Source organism: Helianthus annuus, chromosome 13 (genome assembly GCF_002127325.2).
Source record: "Helianthus annuus cultivar XRQ/B chromosome 13, HanXRQr2.0-SUNRISE, whole genome shotgun sequence".
Lineage (NCBI taxonomy): Eukaryota > Viridiplantae > Streptophyta > Magnoliopsida > Asterales > Asteraceae > Helianthus > Helianthus annuus.
Window position 1 is genome coordinate 135,839,605 of NC_035445.2, and position 16,161 is coordinate 135,855,765.

At 37.9% G+C, this 16,161-nt stretch overlaps 4 protein-coding genes across 4 annotated transcripts; all 4 read left to right on the top strand.

Annotated features, from left to right (window-relative positions):
- The first annotated feature begins 507 nt into the window (after nt 1-507).
- Nucleotides 508-1,059, top strand: LOC110903308. The gene is made up of 2 exons (XM_022149342.2): nt 508-729; nt 808-1,059. Exons 1-2 carry the CDS (start codon nt 565-567, stop codon nt 1,057-1,059), a joined length of 417 nt encoding a protein of 138 aa, XP_022005034.1. The 5' UTR covers nt 508-564.
- Nucleotides 1,060-4,848: 3,789 nt separating this feature from the next.
- LOC110903307 lies at nt 4,849-5,713 on the top strand. Its single transcript, XM_022149341.2, has 2 exons — nt 4,849-5,507; nt 5,602-5,713. Exons 1-2 carry the CDS (start codon nt 5,001-5,003, stop codon nt 5,650-5,652), a joined length of 558 nt encoding a protein of 185 aa, XP_022005033.1. The 5' UTR covers nt 4,849-5,000; the 3' UTR covers nt 5,653-5,713.
- Nucleotides 5,714-8,633: 2,920 nt separating this feature from the next.
- Nucleotides 8,634-10,100, top strand: LOC110903306 (expansin-A7). Its single transcript, XM_022149340.2, has 3 exons — nt 8,634-8,805; nt 8,899-9,208; nt 9,615-10,100. The coding sequence occupies exons 1-3, from the start codon at nt 8,634-8,636 to the stop codon at nt 9,931-9,933; spliced, it is 801 nt and encodes a 266-aa protein (XP_022005032.1). The 3' UTR covers nt 9,934-10,100.
- A 325-nt stretch (nt 10,101-10,425) lies between these two features.
- On the top strand, nt 10,426-16,028 carry LOC110899543 (PKS-NRPS hybrid synthetase CHGG_01239-like). The gene is made up of 5 exons (XM_022146429.2): nt 10,426-10,431; nt 12,003-12,296; nt 13,201-14,257; nt 14,340-14,780; nt 14,863-16,028. The coding sequence occupies exons 1-5, from the start codon at nt 10,426-10,428 to the stop codon at nt 16,026-16,028; spliced, it is 2,964 nt and encodes a 987-aa protein (XP_022002121.2).
- Nucleotides 16,029-16,161: the final 133 nt, after the last annotated feature.

Sequence of the window (16,161 nt, forward strand, 5' to 3'; positions counted from 1 at the left end):
TATGGTGCTCGAATCGTATTGGTACTCGTACTATATTGGTACTCATGTTAATTTTACTAACTTAGTATCCATAAGAGTGCTCAAAAACTAAATAAAAATAAGGGATTTTTACATATTTCCCCCTCCGAAGTCTACTTATTACGTATTTCCCCAAACCATAAAATTAGTTAGGGGAAACGGACTGTATCACCATCAACTATGCAAAATTGGCCAATATCACGCTCAACTTTCAAGTTGGCTCCCACAACCCTCTACTCGACAAGTTGTTGTCACTGTCACCCCTTCGTTAAAAAAAGCACTAACTGAGTTAGTATTTTAAGCCTATGTGGCATTTAAATGATGACTTGGAAGCACACGTGGACAGAAACTTGACATATCATCTGTTTAACATCAATTCAACCATTTAACCCTAATTCCCAAACAAACTCATCTTCTCCTCCATCAAATTGGTGACGAAGATCAATTGCAGGTAGAGTCTTCAAGGTCGATTTTGCCGTTCTTGCCCTAATACCTCCTCCCCATAGCCGATCTTGCCCTAATTGCCCATTGAAACATTCAGTCAACATGTCGGCTTCTTCTACCTCTGCTCTAATTCGAAAACCTAAAGTCTTCAAGGTCGATTTGGATGGAAATGTGTACTGTCATCACGACGTTGTTGCTGTTCTTCGAGTAGCTGGTCTTAAAAGTGAAAGACATGGGGAAGAATTTTACGGCTATTCTCACTGGCCTGTAAGTTGAATTTGCATATCAATTTGGTGTTTAGGAGATATTCCATTGCAATTTCCTTATAGTTGTTGTGTTTTGTAGAGAGGGGATTGCAAATTCTTCCTCTGGAAAGAAGATGTTGATAAGATGTTCGTTGAACGTTCATACGGCACCTCAACTCAAGTGACGTTTAAAGACCTGAAGATAAAGAACCTTGAATTACACAATATGTTGTTAATAGAAGAGAACAGGAACTTGAAAGCAATGAGATTTGACACAAAGACGAAGTCGAAGAAACCATATGTGCTAACCTTTGTAATTGCAATTGCCATATTGTTGTATTTGTGGAATTAGTATTTATTGATAATGAACTGTTGTGGTATTTAGTGTTTGTAACCATTTGTGCCCACTTGTTATGAAATGAAGTGTTTTGTTACTATGACTCAACTGGACATCTAAGTTAATGTACATGTTGACCATACTTGCAAGTGACTGAAACTGCATATGAAGCCAGCCACTGTTTGAGCCAAAATTCACAAACTGTGTAAAGCAAAAGTGGCCAAAGTTTGACCAATTTTGCAGTCAAACTGTAACTAGGTGCAGAATTGGCCAAAGTTTGACCAATTTGCAGTCAAATTGTAAATAGGTGCATAATTGGCCAAAATATGAACCAAAGTGCAACTGCACTTGCAAGTGACTCAAACTGCATAACTAGGTGCAAAATTGGCCAAAGTTTGACCAATTTGCAGTCAAACTGTAAATAGGTGCATAATTGGCCAAAATATGAACCAAAGTGCAACTGCACTTGCAAGTGACTCAAACTACATAACAAGGTGCAAAATTGGCCAAAGTTTGACCAATTTGCAGTCAAACTGTAAATAGGTGCGTAATTTGCCAAAATATGAACCAAAGTGCAACTGCACTTGCAAGTGACTCAAACTGCATAACTAGGTGCAAAATTGGCCAAAGTTTGACCAATTTGCAGTCAAACTGTAACTAGGTGCATAGTTGGCCAAATATGAACCAAAGTGCAACTACACTTCCAAGTCCACTTGTAGAAACAGCAGACCAAACTGTAAGTTGAATCAAAATTGGCCAAAGTGCAGAATCACTAAACCAAACAACAGAATCACCAAACCAAATAGCAGAATCACCAAACCAAATAGCAGAATCACCAAACCAAACTGCAGACTGACCAAAACATACCAAACAGAAAGCATGGTCATCAATTTTTGAGTCAACCTATTAAAGTGAACACAATGACCATAATGGAATATGTACACCAATATGTGACTCAATCAACAACAAAAAAAGTCAAACAACACTAAAAAGTCAAACAACACAGAAAAAGTCAAACAACATCGCAAAGTCATAGATTGACTACTTAACTGGTCCCACATTACTAGAAGGTGTTTTTAGACAAAATATTAGAGTCATACATAACATTGCCTACTTAAATAAGTCATACATAACAATGCCACAAACACAAAAGATCACATATAACTTCAGCCTTGATCGGTCTTTCTCTTTCCCTTTTGACTTGACTTGTTGGTTCCCTTTTGAGTAGATTTCTGAGTTGCCTCTTGAGTGGACTGCTGGGTTGCCTCATGAGTGGACTGCTGGGTTGCCTCTTGAGTGGACTGCTTTGTTGCCTTTTTAGTTGACTTCTTCTGTCTCTTTGGAGCAGAACCACCTGAGACACAAACTTTAAGCCATGTAAATAACTAAAGAATAAACTTAAACTTAATAACATTTACCTTCAGTTGTTTTCCCCTTCTCAGTGCACTTTCTTTTGTTGTGACCTATAGCCCCACAGTTACTACATTTCATTATAACCCCAACAGTCATTGTTTTCTCCTTCAACAACAGCCCACGCCACAGGATACATTTGGTCATTAGCATCCCTCCTAATAGCATTTAACAACATTCCTCCAAGGAAGGTCTTTAGAAAACACCCATCTAAGCACAACACCTTCCTGCATCCAGCTAGAAACCTTTTTTTAAGACCATCAAAACATACAAACAGTCTAAAGAATGCTTCACATGTGGCCTCTGGATCTAGATTAATGAAACCTGGTGGAGCAGTTTCCAACTTGAAAGTTGATGATGGATTTGCTTTCCTTAATGCATTCAGATATGAACCAATCTTACTGTAATGATCTCTCATTGATCCATGAAGCTTCTTATGTCCACTTTTCTTAGCCTTATAAGCCAACCACTTACTTACAATCACCTTGTACTTTTGTCTGACAGCAGTTATGATTTCCTTTGCAGACCAGTGTGGTTTGGCCTTAAATAAAGGTAGGAACTCATCACCTATAAACTCAGCAGTTAGTTGCCTGTTCTTTATCATGTTTCTTTGGCAAGTGTGATGGTTTTTCACACTTTTAATCATGTAACACTCTTTCCCTGTGTGCATTGAACAAAATAGATAGAAAGGACACCCTGCTACACACTTGATTACTACACGACCTTCTTGTTTGCTATCACTCTTTGCTATGAAAAGATTCCTGCCATTAGACACAGCATATCTTCTAACTGCCTCCTTAAAGGAATCCCTTGAAGCAAACCTTGTCCCAACTTTCCAAACAAACTTCTTCCAGTTAGTTTGTGCACTTACACTAGAAGCAGTTTCCCTAAACTTTTTACCTCGAACATCATCTTCTTCACTATCACCTGGTGTGGCAATATCACCATCTGATTCTTCATAACTACTGTATCCCTCTACATGTGCACAACCTGCATCATTAGATTCATGCAAATTACCTTCTTCTTCATTATGTTTGATACACTCTTCAAGTATCTTCTTTGTGGTTGCTTCTTCATCCTTGGTAGCCTGTTTAATTGCATCTTGTGATTGTTTCCATTCAAAATCTTCTCTGTCTGAATCTAAGCCAACCAATTCTTCCAAAACCTCATCCTCATCAGAATAACAATCCTCATCATCATTACAACTTGACTCTTCATTGTAATCACTGTCTTTATTGTCTTCACTGTCCTATTCTAAATCAGCTTCTTTATCACTATGTTGACCAAAGACTTCTTCCTGTACAACCTCTTTTACTGATTCTTTCACAACCTCTTTAAGATTTGTTTCCGTATCTATATCAAATGCCCATGAAGCCTCGTGTACTGGTTCTTCAACAACCTGTTTAACACCTGATGTACTTCCAGATCTAGGGACTTCAGGAGTTGTAAAACATTTACCAGATGCCCTACCCACTTTCACGTGTACTACTTTTTTTCTGGGCTTGGGTACTAGTTTTTTGGGTTGGGCTTGTCGTTTAATGGGCTGGGAACTAGACTTAGGTTTAATGGGCTGGGTACTGGACTGGCAACTGGACTGGGCCTGTGGTTTACTAGGTTGGGAACAGTGGTGGGTCTTATGTTCAAACATAATTGGGCTATGTTGAACAAAGACTTCAATGAACGATTCACTCCAATTTTTAGCCTTCATTGCAAGTTCCAACACATCTTTATCACCACGAAACAGTTTAAAATCACCATTATCCGCATCCATCCCATACATATAAAAATCCCTATTTTCATACTCGTTGGTTTCCATTGCATAATCAACTAGCTCAAAGTATGCGATATGATCAAAATCCATTTGGATTAACTTACAATTACCATCAATATACTGAGGTTGATCAAAAGAGAAATCAAGATAACCACCGTACCAAAGCATAACATCTATACGCTCCATAAGTTAAATCAATGTGTAAAATCACAATGCAATCAACCCTAATATAAACCTTACCTCTTGGGAGTCTGAATTTTGCCTGCAATCGTCGATGATCAAGGAACTAGGGTTTGAACGCCAACATCGAAGTGAACTGGTGAACTGGGTTTTGATGAAATGCAAGGGGGTATTTATTGAGGCTCTGTCCACGTGTGCTTCCAAGTCATCATTTAAATGCCACATAGGCTTAAAATACTAACCCAGTTAGTGTTTTTTTAACGAAGGGGTGACAGTGACAACAACTTGTCGAGTAGAGGGTGGTGGGAGCCAACTTGAAAGTTGAGCGTGATATTGGCCAATTTTGCATAGTTGAGGGTGATACAGTCCATTTCCCCAATCAATTACATATTTCTCCTTTTTGTTGAGAAATTACCCAATTACCCTCATATAACTCATCTGCTTGTTCATCTTCTTCCTCAGGTAGGTATGTTTCAAAAAATCTAATCTTAGTTTCTCTCTCTACCACTTTCTCTCCAGCCGATCTTCATGCTCATCACCGAATTCTTCCATTTTCTGCCCTAAATTCGCTGATTTGATCTTGTAATCTGGCCAAATGTTACCATCTAGTGGTGGGATTCTCCCACCACCTAACCCGTCTGATTCCCCTATGTCCTCTCCATCTGAACATTCAATTCCCCGTCGTATATCCACTAGGTCTTCTAGTGCGAACACATCTCAAAAAGATCACTGTGTTTCCCCTAATCCGTCAAATGGTCCATCGATTACCAGCAAGGAGATTCATAAACATGCTAAACATGATAAGGGAAGGCAAATGCTGGCAAATTTGAGTGTAAACGACATTGTAAAAGCTAATTCTCCCCTCGGTGTACAAGACAAGGGTGTCGTACAAGTCCAAAACTCGGAATCGTCTTTGTGCTTTACCCCTTCCAAATCGCCGTGTCTGGTTAATTCTGCCATGAATGAAGTGTCTACCCGTGGTAGAGCTATAAATCCAGAGCTGGGCTGCCTATTGCTGACATTATTTTCAGAAAATGTGGATGCTCGAACAATTGGAGAATTTCTTAATTTAGTGGATGCATATGACGATTTTACCACTTTGGTTAGATTTATCATTGAAATATTGTTTTACTAGAAAATACAGTAAGTTCACTTTTAACTTTTATCTTTTCTTGTTTCGCTTTATACTTTTCTAGAGTGTAGACTCTCAAGGCAAGTGCATAACACCATCTACATCAGAGAGGTAATATTACCATAACAACACTAATTAAAGAACTGAATTGCTTTGCATAACAAGTAGAAGAATTGGGGTGATACAATCTGGGTAAATATGTAATTGATTTTACATATTAGAACGAGGAAATATGTAATATTCATTTATTAGTTTATCAAGGGTAAAATAGTTTTAAATAAGAGTCATTTAAATGAAAAGGAGAAATATGTAATATATATAAGTTAGGGAGGGGAAATATGTAATTGATTTTATGGTTTGGGGAAATATGTAATAAGAAGGCTTAAGAGGGGGAAATATGTAAAAATCCCTAAAAATAAAATGGTACCAAAGCTGGTACTGTACCGAAATAGCCGTACCTGTACCGTACCAATATATTTGGTATGGTAGTTGATACCCGGTTTTGTTCAAATTCGGTATCGGTATTTTCGATACCGGTACGTGTATGGGTACGGATACTGTAGCAACGGTTTCAGTCCAAACTTTCTGGCATGCTTATTAGAACTTTAATACTCTTGTTATCTCTATTATATTTAGTATGCTTGTGAGAAAACAAATGACAATCTTTCATTTTGTTTTGTATACTTTGTGTTTAATTTGAAATTCCACCAACAAAACAAAATTAATAAATATGTTTTTACTTCATGGATCCTATTTTTTTTTTTGCAAACGCAAGCTTGCAATTGCAAAATAAATAAAGAAAACTGAAGTGTTGAAGCAATGCTCATGTATAAAATTCATCACTAACTACCAATATGCTCAAACAAACCTCTATAAATGTCGTTTAATAAAACCCTTTTAACCATTGGGTCTTTAATTCCCACATTGAAGTGTGTTGAAACACCATCAAATTAGGGTGCCGGATGGAGAAAAACAAGTTCTATAGCACGTTAGAGGTTCAAAGAATGTACTTCCGAGACCCCCAACATGCTTTATATTTGTGATAACGTATTCTAACTTTGTAGTTTAAAAGTCGGGTGCATAAGGTATTGGGGGAAGATAAACGTAAATGAAAAACATGATGAAGACGGCCTCTTTTCACTAGCTTTTTGTATTTAGAAGTGACAAAATTATCGACGGCTGCTGGTATTTTACCGAGGTCGTCCCTATTTTACTGGTGGTACTCGTCTTTTACAGAGGGTCATCCCTATTTTATTGGTGGTACTCGTATTTTACCGGCGACGCAATATGTAGATTGTGTTGTTGGTCGCCACGTTAACAACGACTAGTTAAGTGCTAATTTTTTTAAATAAACTACCGTCGGCTACTCATGATTCACCGGCGGGTCAACCTTGTCGAAGCTATAGACGGTACAAATGTATTTTGTATTTAACAAAAAATAATTAAGCACTGCGTTGACCGGTGAGACATGTGGTAAGAGTGCTGCCACCACATCACCTGTGACAAACACAGTTGGAACATCATCGAAGGCGTTGGATGTTTACAACTACGGACGGTTAAGGACCAGTGAGAATAACGCATTAGGTTTAATCAAGGCGGTTGACTTTATTACACGGGCCTGGCCTAACCGGCCGTGTTGGAAGTGGCACATTGTGGCAAGGAAAAGTTAAAGGGGACAAAACGAGGGAAACAAAAAATAAAAAATTTTCAAAATCCTTGTATCGGGCCCGGTTTTAGGGCTGGGCAGCCCGGGCAGACGCCAAGGCCCAAAGGGTTTATTGGGCCCGACAAAATTTTAAGGCTAGATTTTTAAATGAGCACCGTTATGTTAAATGTTTAATAAATGAGTTCAATAACAAAAATTGAAGCTACCTCAATGGTTTAGACACTCAAATTTGAAGACCAACGTCATGAGTTCTAATCCCCTCTAGTACATTTTTATTTAAACAATTTTCAACTATTAGTCTTCTGCTTTTTTATTTATCAATCCACTTAATTAATTAACATTTTGATTTAATTTTGGTTAATGTTTACGGTTATAGTCTTATGGTCGTGAGTTCAAACCCCATGATTAACTTTATTTTTAGTTAATGATTTTGTAACGATTCATTTTCTAAAAACAATATTAACGCTTTATAAACTGAGATTACACGACATGTTATGCCTAAAAACGTCACTAATTTGAATCACATATTTATACATACGTTGGTGTATAAACATATTTTATCAAACTACACAACTTTTGGTTTATTATGTAACAATTATCGTCGTATTATGGTTTCTTAATATATAACTGATGAGCTTATATTATATTAAGTGGGCCCAATTTTTTTTTTACCCAAGGCCCAATTTTTTTTATTGTTCTCGGAGACGACCCTGCCCTGTATTCTAGTGTGTTTTCTCAAATTACTGGAGTTGTGTGGTTCTGAAACTAAAAAATACATATGAAGTGATAAATTATGTTTGTTTAGACCCGGTGTGTTTTCTCGAATGTCATTTTCTTTCAACAAACGTACCAACTTTTAAATCTATTTGTAAGTGATCATCATATATAAATCACTATAATACGATAAATTCCGATGGTACAACAAAGTCGGCGGAGACTAATTAGACGTGCACTATCAATATTGTTTTTACCATCCGACAACCCCCAAAAAATTAATCACTGTTAGCAATTACATATTATTTAGATGAGACATAATCTATAGTCAATGGATAATGTTATTATAACGATTAGCTTATATAATATGTATCAATACTTTACACTTTATATAATAATATATATAACCAAGTTTTGGCGATGTTAGGACACGTGTATAGCCTAACAAGTTAACATAGAACCTGCTCGCACGTTTAAAGGATTTCATTGAACATCCAATTATTTGAACTGTTCTTGTACTTCCAATACATATTAAAGAATTGTAACCAAGGTTGACTTACAAAATGTCAACCTTTGTAAGGGTCACTAAAGCCACCCATTTCCACAAAATATTGGCTAGTTTTTGTACTATAAATAGATGTCACTTAATGTTGAAGTCAATACACACCAGTTAGCCACATTTCACAACACATTCAAAGATCAAGAAATCAAACAAAATGGCTTCTTTTTACTATCCATGGAGCTTTTGCTGCTTCTTTAGCATTGTCACACTCATTTTCTCCGGGTTCGTAAAGCCTAGTGTAGCTGTCTATCATGGCTACGTTCCGAGCCCATGGACCCTAGCCCACGCCACATTTTATGGCGATGAGTCTGCATCTGCAACTATGGGTGTGTAATACATGCATGTAACATAGTCTAATTATCATCTAATGGTTTATAATATGGTGTCTAAATAACAATATTTTTTAATCAATGTTTTAGGGGGTGCTTGTGGATATGGGAACTTGATTACTAACGGATACGGAACCAATACAGCTGCATTGAGCTCAACGCTCTTTAGCGATGGATACGCATGTGGTCAGTGTTACCAAATACGGTGTGTCCAGTCCAAATGGTGCTACAAAGGTTATACAACCGTTACTGCCACCAACCTTTGCCCACCTAACTGGTCTAAGGATTCAAACAACGGAGGATGGTGCAACCCTCCCCGAACCCATTTCGACATGGCTAAGCCCGCGTTCATGAAAATTGCTCAATGGAAAGCCGGCATTGTCCCAGTCATGTACCGCAGGTGCATTTCTATTACTTTAGTGAAATGGAAAATCACTAGCTTGGTCATTTTGACCGATGAGTCTGACAAAATAGCTTTGAATTTTTTTTCTTTTACACAAAATCGTTTGGCTTATCTTCTTTTTAGTTAAGAAACTATTTCAGCCAACCAGAAGCTTCTACATAGCACACCGTGTTGTGTTGATGTAGCAGGTTTCTATCTAGCGCATGATAATGGATTTCTTGAGCCAACATTAAAATTTGTTGCGCAAAGATTGAAATCTGCTACGCCAAGGGACAATTATTGGTTGATTGGAGATTTTTAATCAAACTCATTTTTCAACAAGTTGGAACCTTTTCTTCAACATGTTAACTTAATACGAATTTGACTAACCGCTAGCTTTCTAACCAAATTATGGGTATTTTAGGGTTCCATGCAATGCCATCAGGAAAGGTGGGATCAGATTTTCTTTTCAAGGAAATGGGTATTGGTTGTTGGTGTATGTGATGAATGTTGGTGGTGCGGGTGACATCCGTAATATGTGGGTCAAAGGGACCAAGACCGGTTGGATCAGCATGAGCCATAACTGGGGTGCTTCTTACCAAGCTTTCGCAACTCTTAAGGGTCAAGCCCTATCCTTCAGGCTAACTTCATACACCACAAAACAGACTATTACGGCTTACAATGTCGCCCCGGCTAACTGGAACCTAGGGTTGACCTACCAAGCCAAAGTCAACTTCCATTAATTTGTCCATGTTTGCAAATTTGTTTTTGGTATATAGTTGATGATTTATTTATCATCACTTCAGTTTATACCCTATATTTTAAAAGGGTTTTGATCGAGTCATTTTTCTTAAGATGTAATAATTCTACTTCCAGTACTGGAAAAGTCAAAGTCATTTTGTTGTACTTACATCCATCCCATTGACCTTTGACCTATATATTGATAAGGGAAGTAAATGAACAGTAACGAATAAATAAATATTATAAATGAATGAATAGTATCGGGTATCGGTACCGGTATCAAATTTATCAAATTAAGTGTATTTTCGGTATCCGTTCGGCACCGGTATTTATCGAGTTTTACCCTCAAATACCGGTGTCGTACCCATACCGACCGTATCAAGCCGTATTGTACCAGGTTTATTCGGTACCGGTACCCACTTTTGGGGATTTCGGTAACGGTATTTTAGGTACCGGTTGGTACCGAACTCATCAAATCCTATAGCAACGCAGCAATGCAAGTAATTGCACAGTTTAGATTACTTTTCATACACACAATAAGTAAATTGTATTTCGTTTGAATGAAGTTTTATATACACAACAATTTGCTTTATTTTTTGTCTTTTTACGTAATGAATGAATTGTAGCATGCAAATTAACTTGGATATTTAGATTATTGATGAGCAAATCGTATCAAATCCTGTAATCAAACCGGTATCGTATCGGTACCAAATTTACTATACCAAATCATTTTCGGTACCAATTTGGTACCCACCTTTTGGCGTTTTCAGAATCGTTACTTTCGATTCGACACCGGTCTAGCACCATACCTATATTTATTGATTTTTACCTTCAAATACCATATCGTATTGTACCGAGCATTTTCGGTGTCGATACCTAATTTCAATGATTTTCCGGATCGGTACTTTCGGTGCTGTTACCGGTACCGAGCTCATCCATATTTTAACGTGTTAGCACCGTAATAACTGAACTGAAAACAACCGAATTTCCAACGTGTAGGACGTGTGGGTCCTATTATTATATATTAGGTTATTTAAAATCGCTTTTTTAGGACGGATTGACTATCCTTTTCACGACATTTTTATTTATGTTTTGATATTCGGTATCTGCTTGCCGTTACTGACACGCGTTTTGCAGTCATTGGGTCCCCGTCGCAACGCGCGGGCGGAAATTTAACTAGTTAGGATTATAAATTTTTATGGGTAAGCGATGAATAATAAAACTTTGCTTTAAAATAATATATATTGAACTTTTAAGTCCGCTCTATATATCGACTAATATAATCTTATAGCCTCCACTGAGCATCACATACTTATTTAATATCTGTTACATTTTGGTTAACATTTAAAAAGGCTCTCACTATCTGCACACCAAGGCAGGATATCTACACACTTAGGGTTTACATACGCTGCGTATTGACCAATACGCAGCGTATAGGGTTACCTAAATACGCTGCGTATTGGTCAATACGCAGCGTATATAAGTGGTAGGTACACGACCAGACAGTCAAACCTAGTACCATGTCAAATCAGTCTTACATAGGGTGCGTATTGATCAATACGCACCGTATTGACAGACTGATTTGACCTGATACGATGTTGTCCAGGGCACGTGAATAAAGTAATACGGTGAGTAGGGATCAATACGCTGCGTATTGATATGCCAGATGAAAGTCTATTTATCCCTCCATTCATATCTGTTACCCATCACCCGACATATACTTTGCTTTCCTTTTCATCTTCTTCTTCAGTAAATTGTTAGTTTTTGGTTCAACCTTGTTAAAATGTCATCATTTTGGAAGGATAATTATTTCGGTAATCGCTATTCTAACGACACATGGGGATCAAATGCTGCCAATGAGGAGGAGGAGGTTGTGTCTGGAGTCCCTGTTGATCAAAAAATACAGTTGCCAGACTTGAACAAGACTCCCACTCCACCTGTTGATGAACCAAATTACCCGGCGCATCAAGTGTGTCCAGATTACGGATACGGGTATGAATCTCCGTACGTGCAACAAAGTGGATACGGTGTTGAGAATGCACCTGTTGATGAACCATATTACCCGTCGCAGCAATCGTATCCGGGTTATGGGGTATACGGGGATGAAGGTGGATACGGAAGTTACAGTGGATACGGTGGTGATGGTGGATACGGGGGTGAAGGTGGTTACAGTGGATATGGGGGCTACGGTGGATACGATAGATATGGGGGTGACGGTGGTTACAGTGGATACAGTGTATACGATAGATCTAGGGATGAAGTTGGATACGGTGGATACGAAGAACATGGTGGATATGGTTATGAGTCCCGTAACACATCACTTTATGAACCATCTACCCCGGGCAATCCATTTCAAGTAAATGAGGTATCACATTAAAATAATTATTGTTATTATGATTATAATTATAATTGTTATTATTATTATTATTATTATTATTGTTAAAAATAATATAATTATAATAATTATTATTATTGTTATTATTGTTAAAATACTTTAATTATAATTATAATTGTAATTATTATTATTATTATTATTATTATTATTATTATTATTATTATTATTATTATTATTATTATTATTATTATTATTATTATTATTATTATTGTTGTTGTTGTTAAAAATATTATAATTATAATTATTATTATTATTAAAAATTGTATTCTTTTTATAATAATAATCTAGTTAGTCTAATTAACAAAATGGTTAGTTTAAACCTAACTTAGTTAGTTAAATCATAGTTATATCCTAACTAGGTTAGCATTTAATACAAGGGACCACTAACTGAGTTAGAGAACTCAGTTAGTCCAGTTAAGTGCCAAAAACAATAAAAAGTCCCTGAAGTTTCAAATTTTACGAAAACAGTCCCTGAAGTTTCAAAAAATTGACAAAACAGTCCCTAAAGTTTCGAAAATTGACAAAAATGGTCCCTGAACTTTCGAAAATTGACAAAAATGGTCCCTGAACTTTCGAAAATTGCAAAAATGGTCCCTGAACTTTCGAAAATTGACAAAAATGGTCCCTAAAGTTTCTAAAATTGACAAAAATGGTCCCTGAAGTTTTGAAAATTGACAAAAATAGTCCCTGAAGTTTCAAAAATTGGCACAAATGGTCCCTATACTGTTCAGTTAAGTATGCTAACTGAGTTAGTGTTTAAAGATGAAATCTTTATATGAAAGTTAACCTTGTTAAATCATTCTGTTAAAATAGTTTCAATAATAACCATATTAGTACCTGAAGTATGAGTTTCGATTAACGTAACTTTTTTTAGCGTTTCATGTCTCTAACTGATTTGAAGAATTGGGTACAAGAAACGGGAAAGGATAATGGTTACGTAATTGTTACCCGCCGATCAAAAAATATTGGCGGTACTACTGGGATGGTATGGCTTGTGTGCGACCGTAGTGGTGAACACCGTAGTAAAGCAACAGTTAGGAAAGCTGGTAGCAAAAAAATCGGCTGCCCATTTTCATTACTCGCCATCCGGGACGTGACGAACGACACGTGGGAGTTAAAAGTGGACTGTGCGAACCATAACCACGAACCTACGACGAGTCTGTTGGGCCACGCTTTTGTGCGAAGATTTACTAAAGCCGAATACAAGCTAGTGGAGCAGCTAACTGCTCAAAACATGGAGCCACGTATCATATTTCAAACCCTAAGAAAGCAGTTCCCCGACAGCCTACACGTTCAGAAAGACGTGCAAAATGCGGTACAAAAAATTAGAGCGACAATAATGGACGGAAAGAATCCTATTCAGGCACTGGAAAGCCTGCTGCATGACCGCCGATTCATTTACGACACCCGACAAGATCCCAAAACAGATGTCGTAACAGAGATTTTCTTTGTTCATCCTTATTCAATCACTATGTGGCGTGCATTCCCGCACGTGATGTTGATCGACGCGACCTACAAAACAAACCTCTACAACATGCCATTTGTCCAGGTTGTGGGTATGACGTCGACTGGGAAGTCTTTTTGTATCGCACATGCCGTTATTTGTAAAGAACGAAGGGGTAACTACGTGTGGGTGCTTGAGCGGATCAAGTCAATATTGCATGAATGTATGATGCCGCGTGTGATAGTCACGGATAGGGAGCTTGCCCTAATAAACGCGTGTTCTAAAGTATTCCCGAACGCAAAAAGGCTTCTATGCCACTTTCACATCCAACAAAATATAGCTAGAAAGTGCAAGTCAGGGTTCGATAAAGAAGATTGGGGGAAATTTATGTCGTACTGGCGGACATTGTGCGAATCTTCATCAGAGCCCATGTACAAGTACAACTTGGAGAAAATGTATAACCGACTCGTGGTTGCCAACCGAGAAAGTAAGTGTTCCTTCAACAAACGACTCACCCAATCTATTATATTTCACACACGCTTTTACATTTCATTATTTTATTTTTACAGGTGTCTATGATTACGTCTACGAAAACTGGCTCAAAGACTATAAAGAAATGTTCGTTTATGCGTGGACCGATAAGTGTCGCAACTTTGGTCAGCGCACCACCAACAGAGTTGAGAGCCAGCACGCAAATTTAAAAAGATACATTACGCGCGGGAGTTCATTGGAGCGAATAGCAAGATGCATCATTGATATAGTTGAAACTCAGTACGATGAAATACAAAAAAGTTTCACTGAGAGCATCGAAAAAACGATGAACCACCACAGACACCGAATGTTGGACAACCTACGTGGAAAGGTTTCCCATGAAGCACTTGATTTGCTGGAAAAAGAGCTACTGAGGAAGATGGATGTGTTGCGGAAACTTAACGCATCATGTGGTTGCCATATGTGGCTTAGCAAAGGATTGTCGTGTGCTTGTAGGCTGGAAAACTACACACGTACAGGTAAAAAATATTAAAACCACAAACCTTTTGTTATTTTGTACGATTTAGCTGTTTCTCACACCGTATTAACTTAACTGTGCAGGGCGTATAATACAACTCGACGAGATAGATGTATTCTGGCGTAAGCTTGACTTGCTCCCTTGTAAACTGGTAGACGAGGAGGTCGATATTGTAGCAGAGCTCAATAATGTGCGGCAACATTTAGAGGCGCAGTCCCCCGTTCAGCAAAAGAGTATGCTTTCAAAGATAAAAGCGGTTTTCACCCCGAAATCGTCAACCAAGAAACCACCGATCGTCCAGCAAAACACTCGCGGTCGGCCTACATCAAAGAAAGTACAAGAAAGGCTAGATGAAGCTGCGAGGTTAGACCAAGCTGCGAGATACAGCTCCTATGGCGAGGACAACAACGTAATTACCGCTTCCCCCAAGCATAGGTACGATTTACCCCGACACAGCTCATACGTACCGTCAGAGGGCTCTCGTGGAACTGGTTCGTTTGTGAAGTCTGAAAAACCTAAAATGCAACCAAACAGTTCAACAAGTTCTAAAAAGAAGGAGACGATGGATGATAAGGTTTTTCCATTAATAAAGGGGGACGAGCACTTGTTATGCATTAAGAGGTTTAAGAATCAAATTCCATCAGAGTTTCGCTCTTACATATCGCGTATACAAGATGTGACCCCAGACGGTCATTGTGGGTACAGGTCTGTGGCTGTCGGGTTAGGTTTTACGGAACACGCATGGCCCAATATTCGAAGAGATTTACTACTGGAGATTGACCATAACAAACCGCGTTGGAAGCATGTATTCGAAACATATAACGAAGGAGACTTTAAACGAATACGTAAGAGCATCGAATGGCATTCAGTGAAAGGGTGCGATGAAAGTCACTGGATGGAAATGCCCCAGGTAGGGCTTCTCATAGCGCAAAGGTATAATATTGTCCTCCACGTGCTAAGCATTGAATGGAGCTCTACCATCTTCCCATTAACGGATGCCCCACTAGATCCACGACCTCAAGCGATAACGCTTGTACATGTTCACGGGGGACACTTCATACATGCTAAGTTGGAAGGAGACTACCCCATGCCTTTAGTGAACCCGCTGTGGTCGGCACATCGATCAATAGCTGCGAAACGGTGGGAAGAAATGTATACACCGCGGTTAGAGCACTACTACGAGTTAATGCATCCTAAATCAGACCGAGACAAAGACAGAGAACCGAGTTTAAATGTTATCGAAGATTAAGCGGAAACTTGTATTTTTGTAAATTGTAGAAATTTTTTAATTTATAAAGTTTTTATCATTTTTAATTTTTATAATTCAAATAATATCATTTTTAATTCATTTATAATTTATAATTTATAATTTATAATTTATA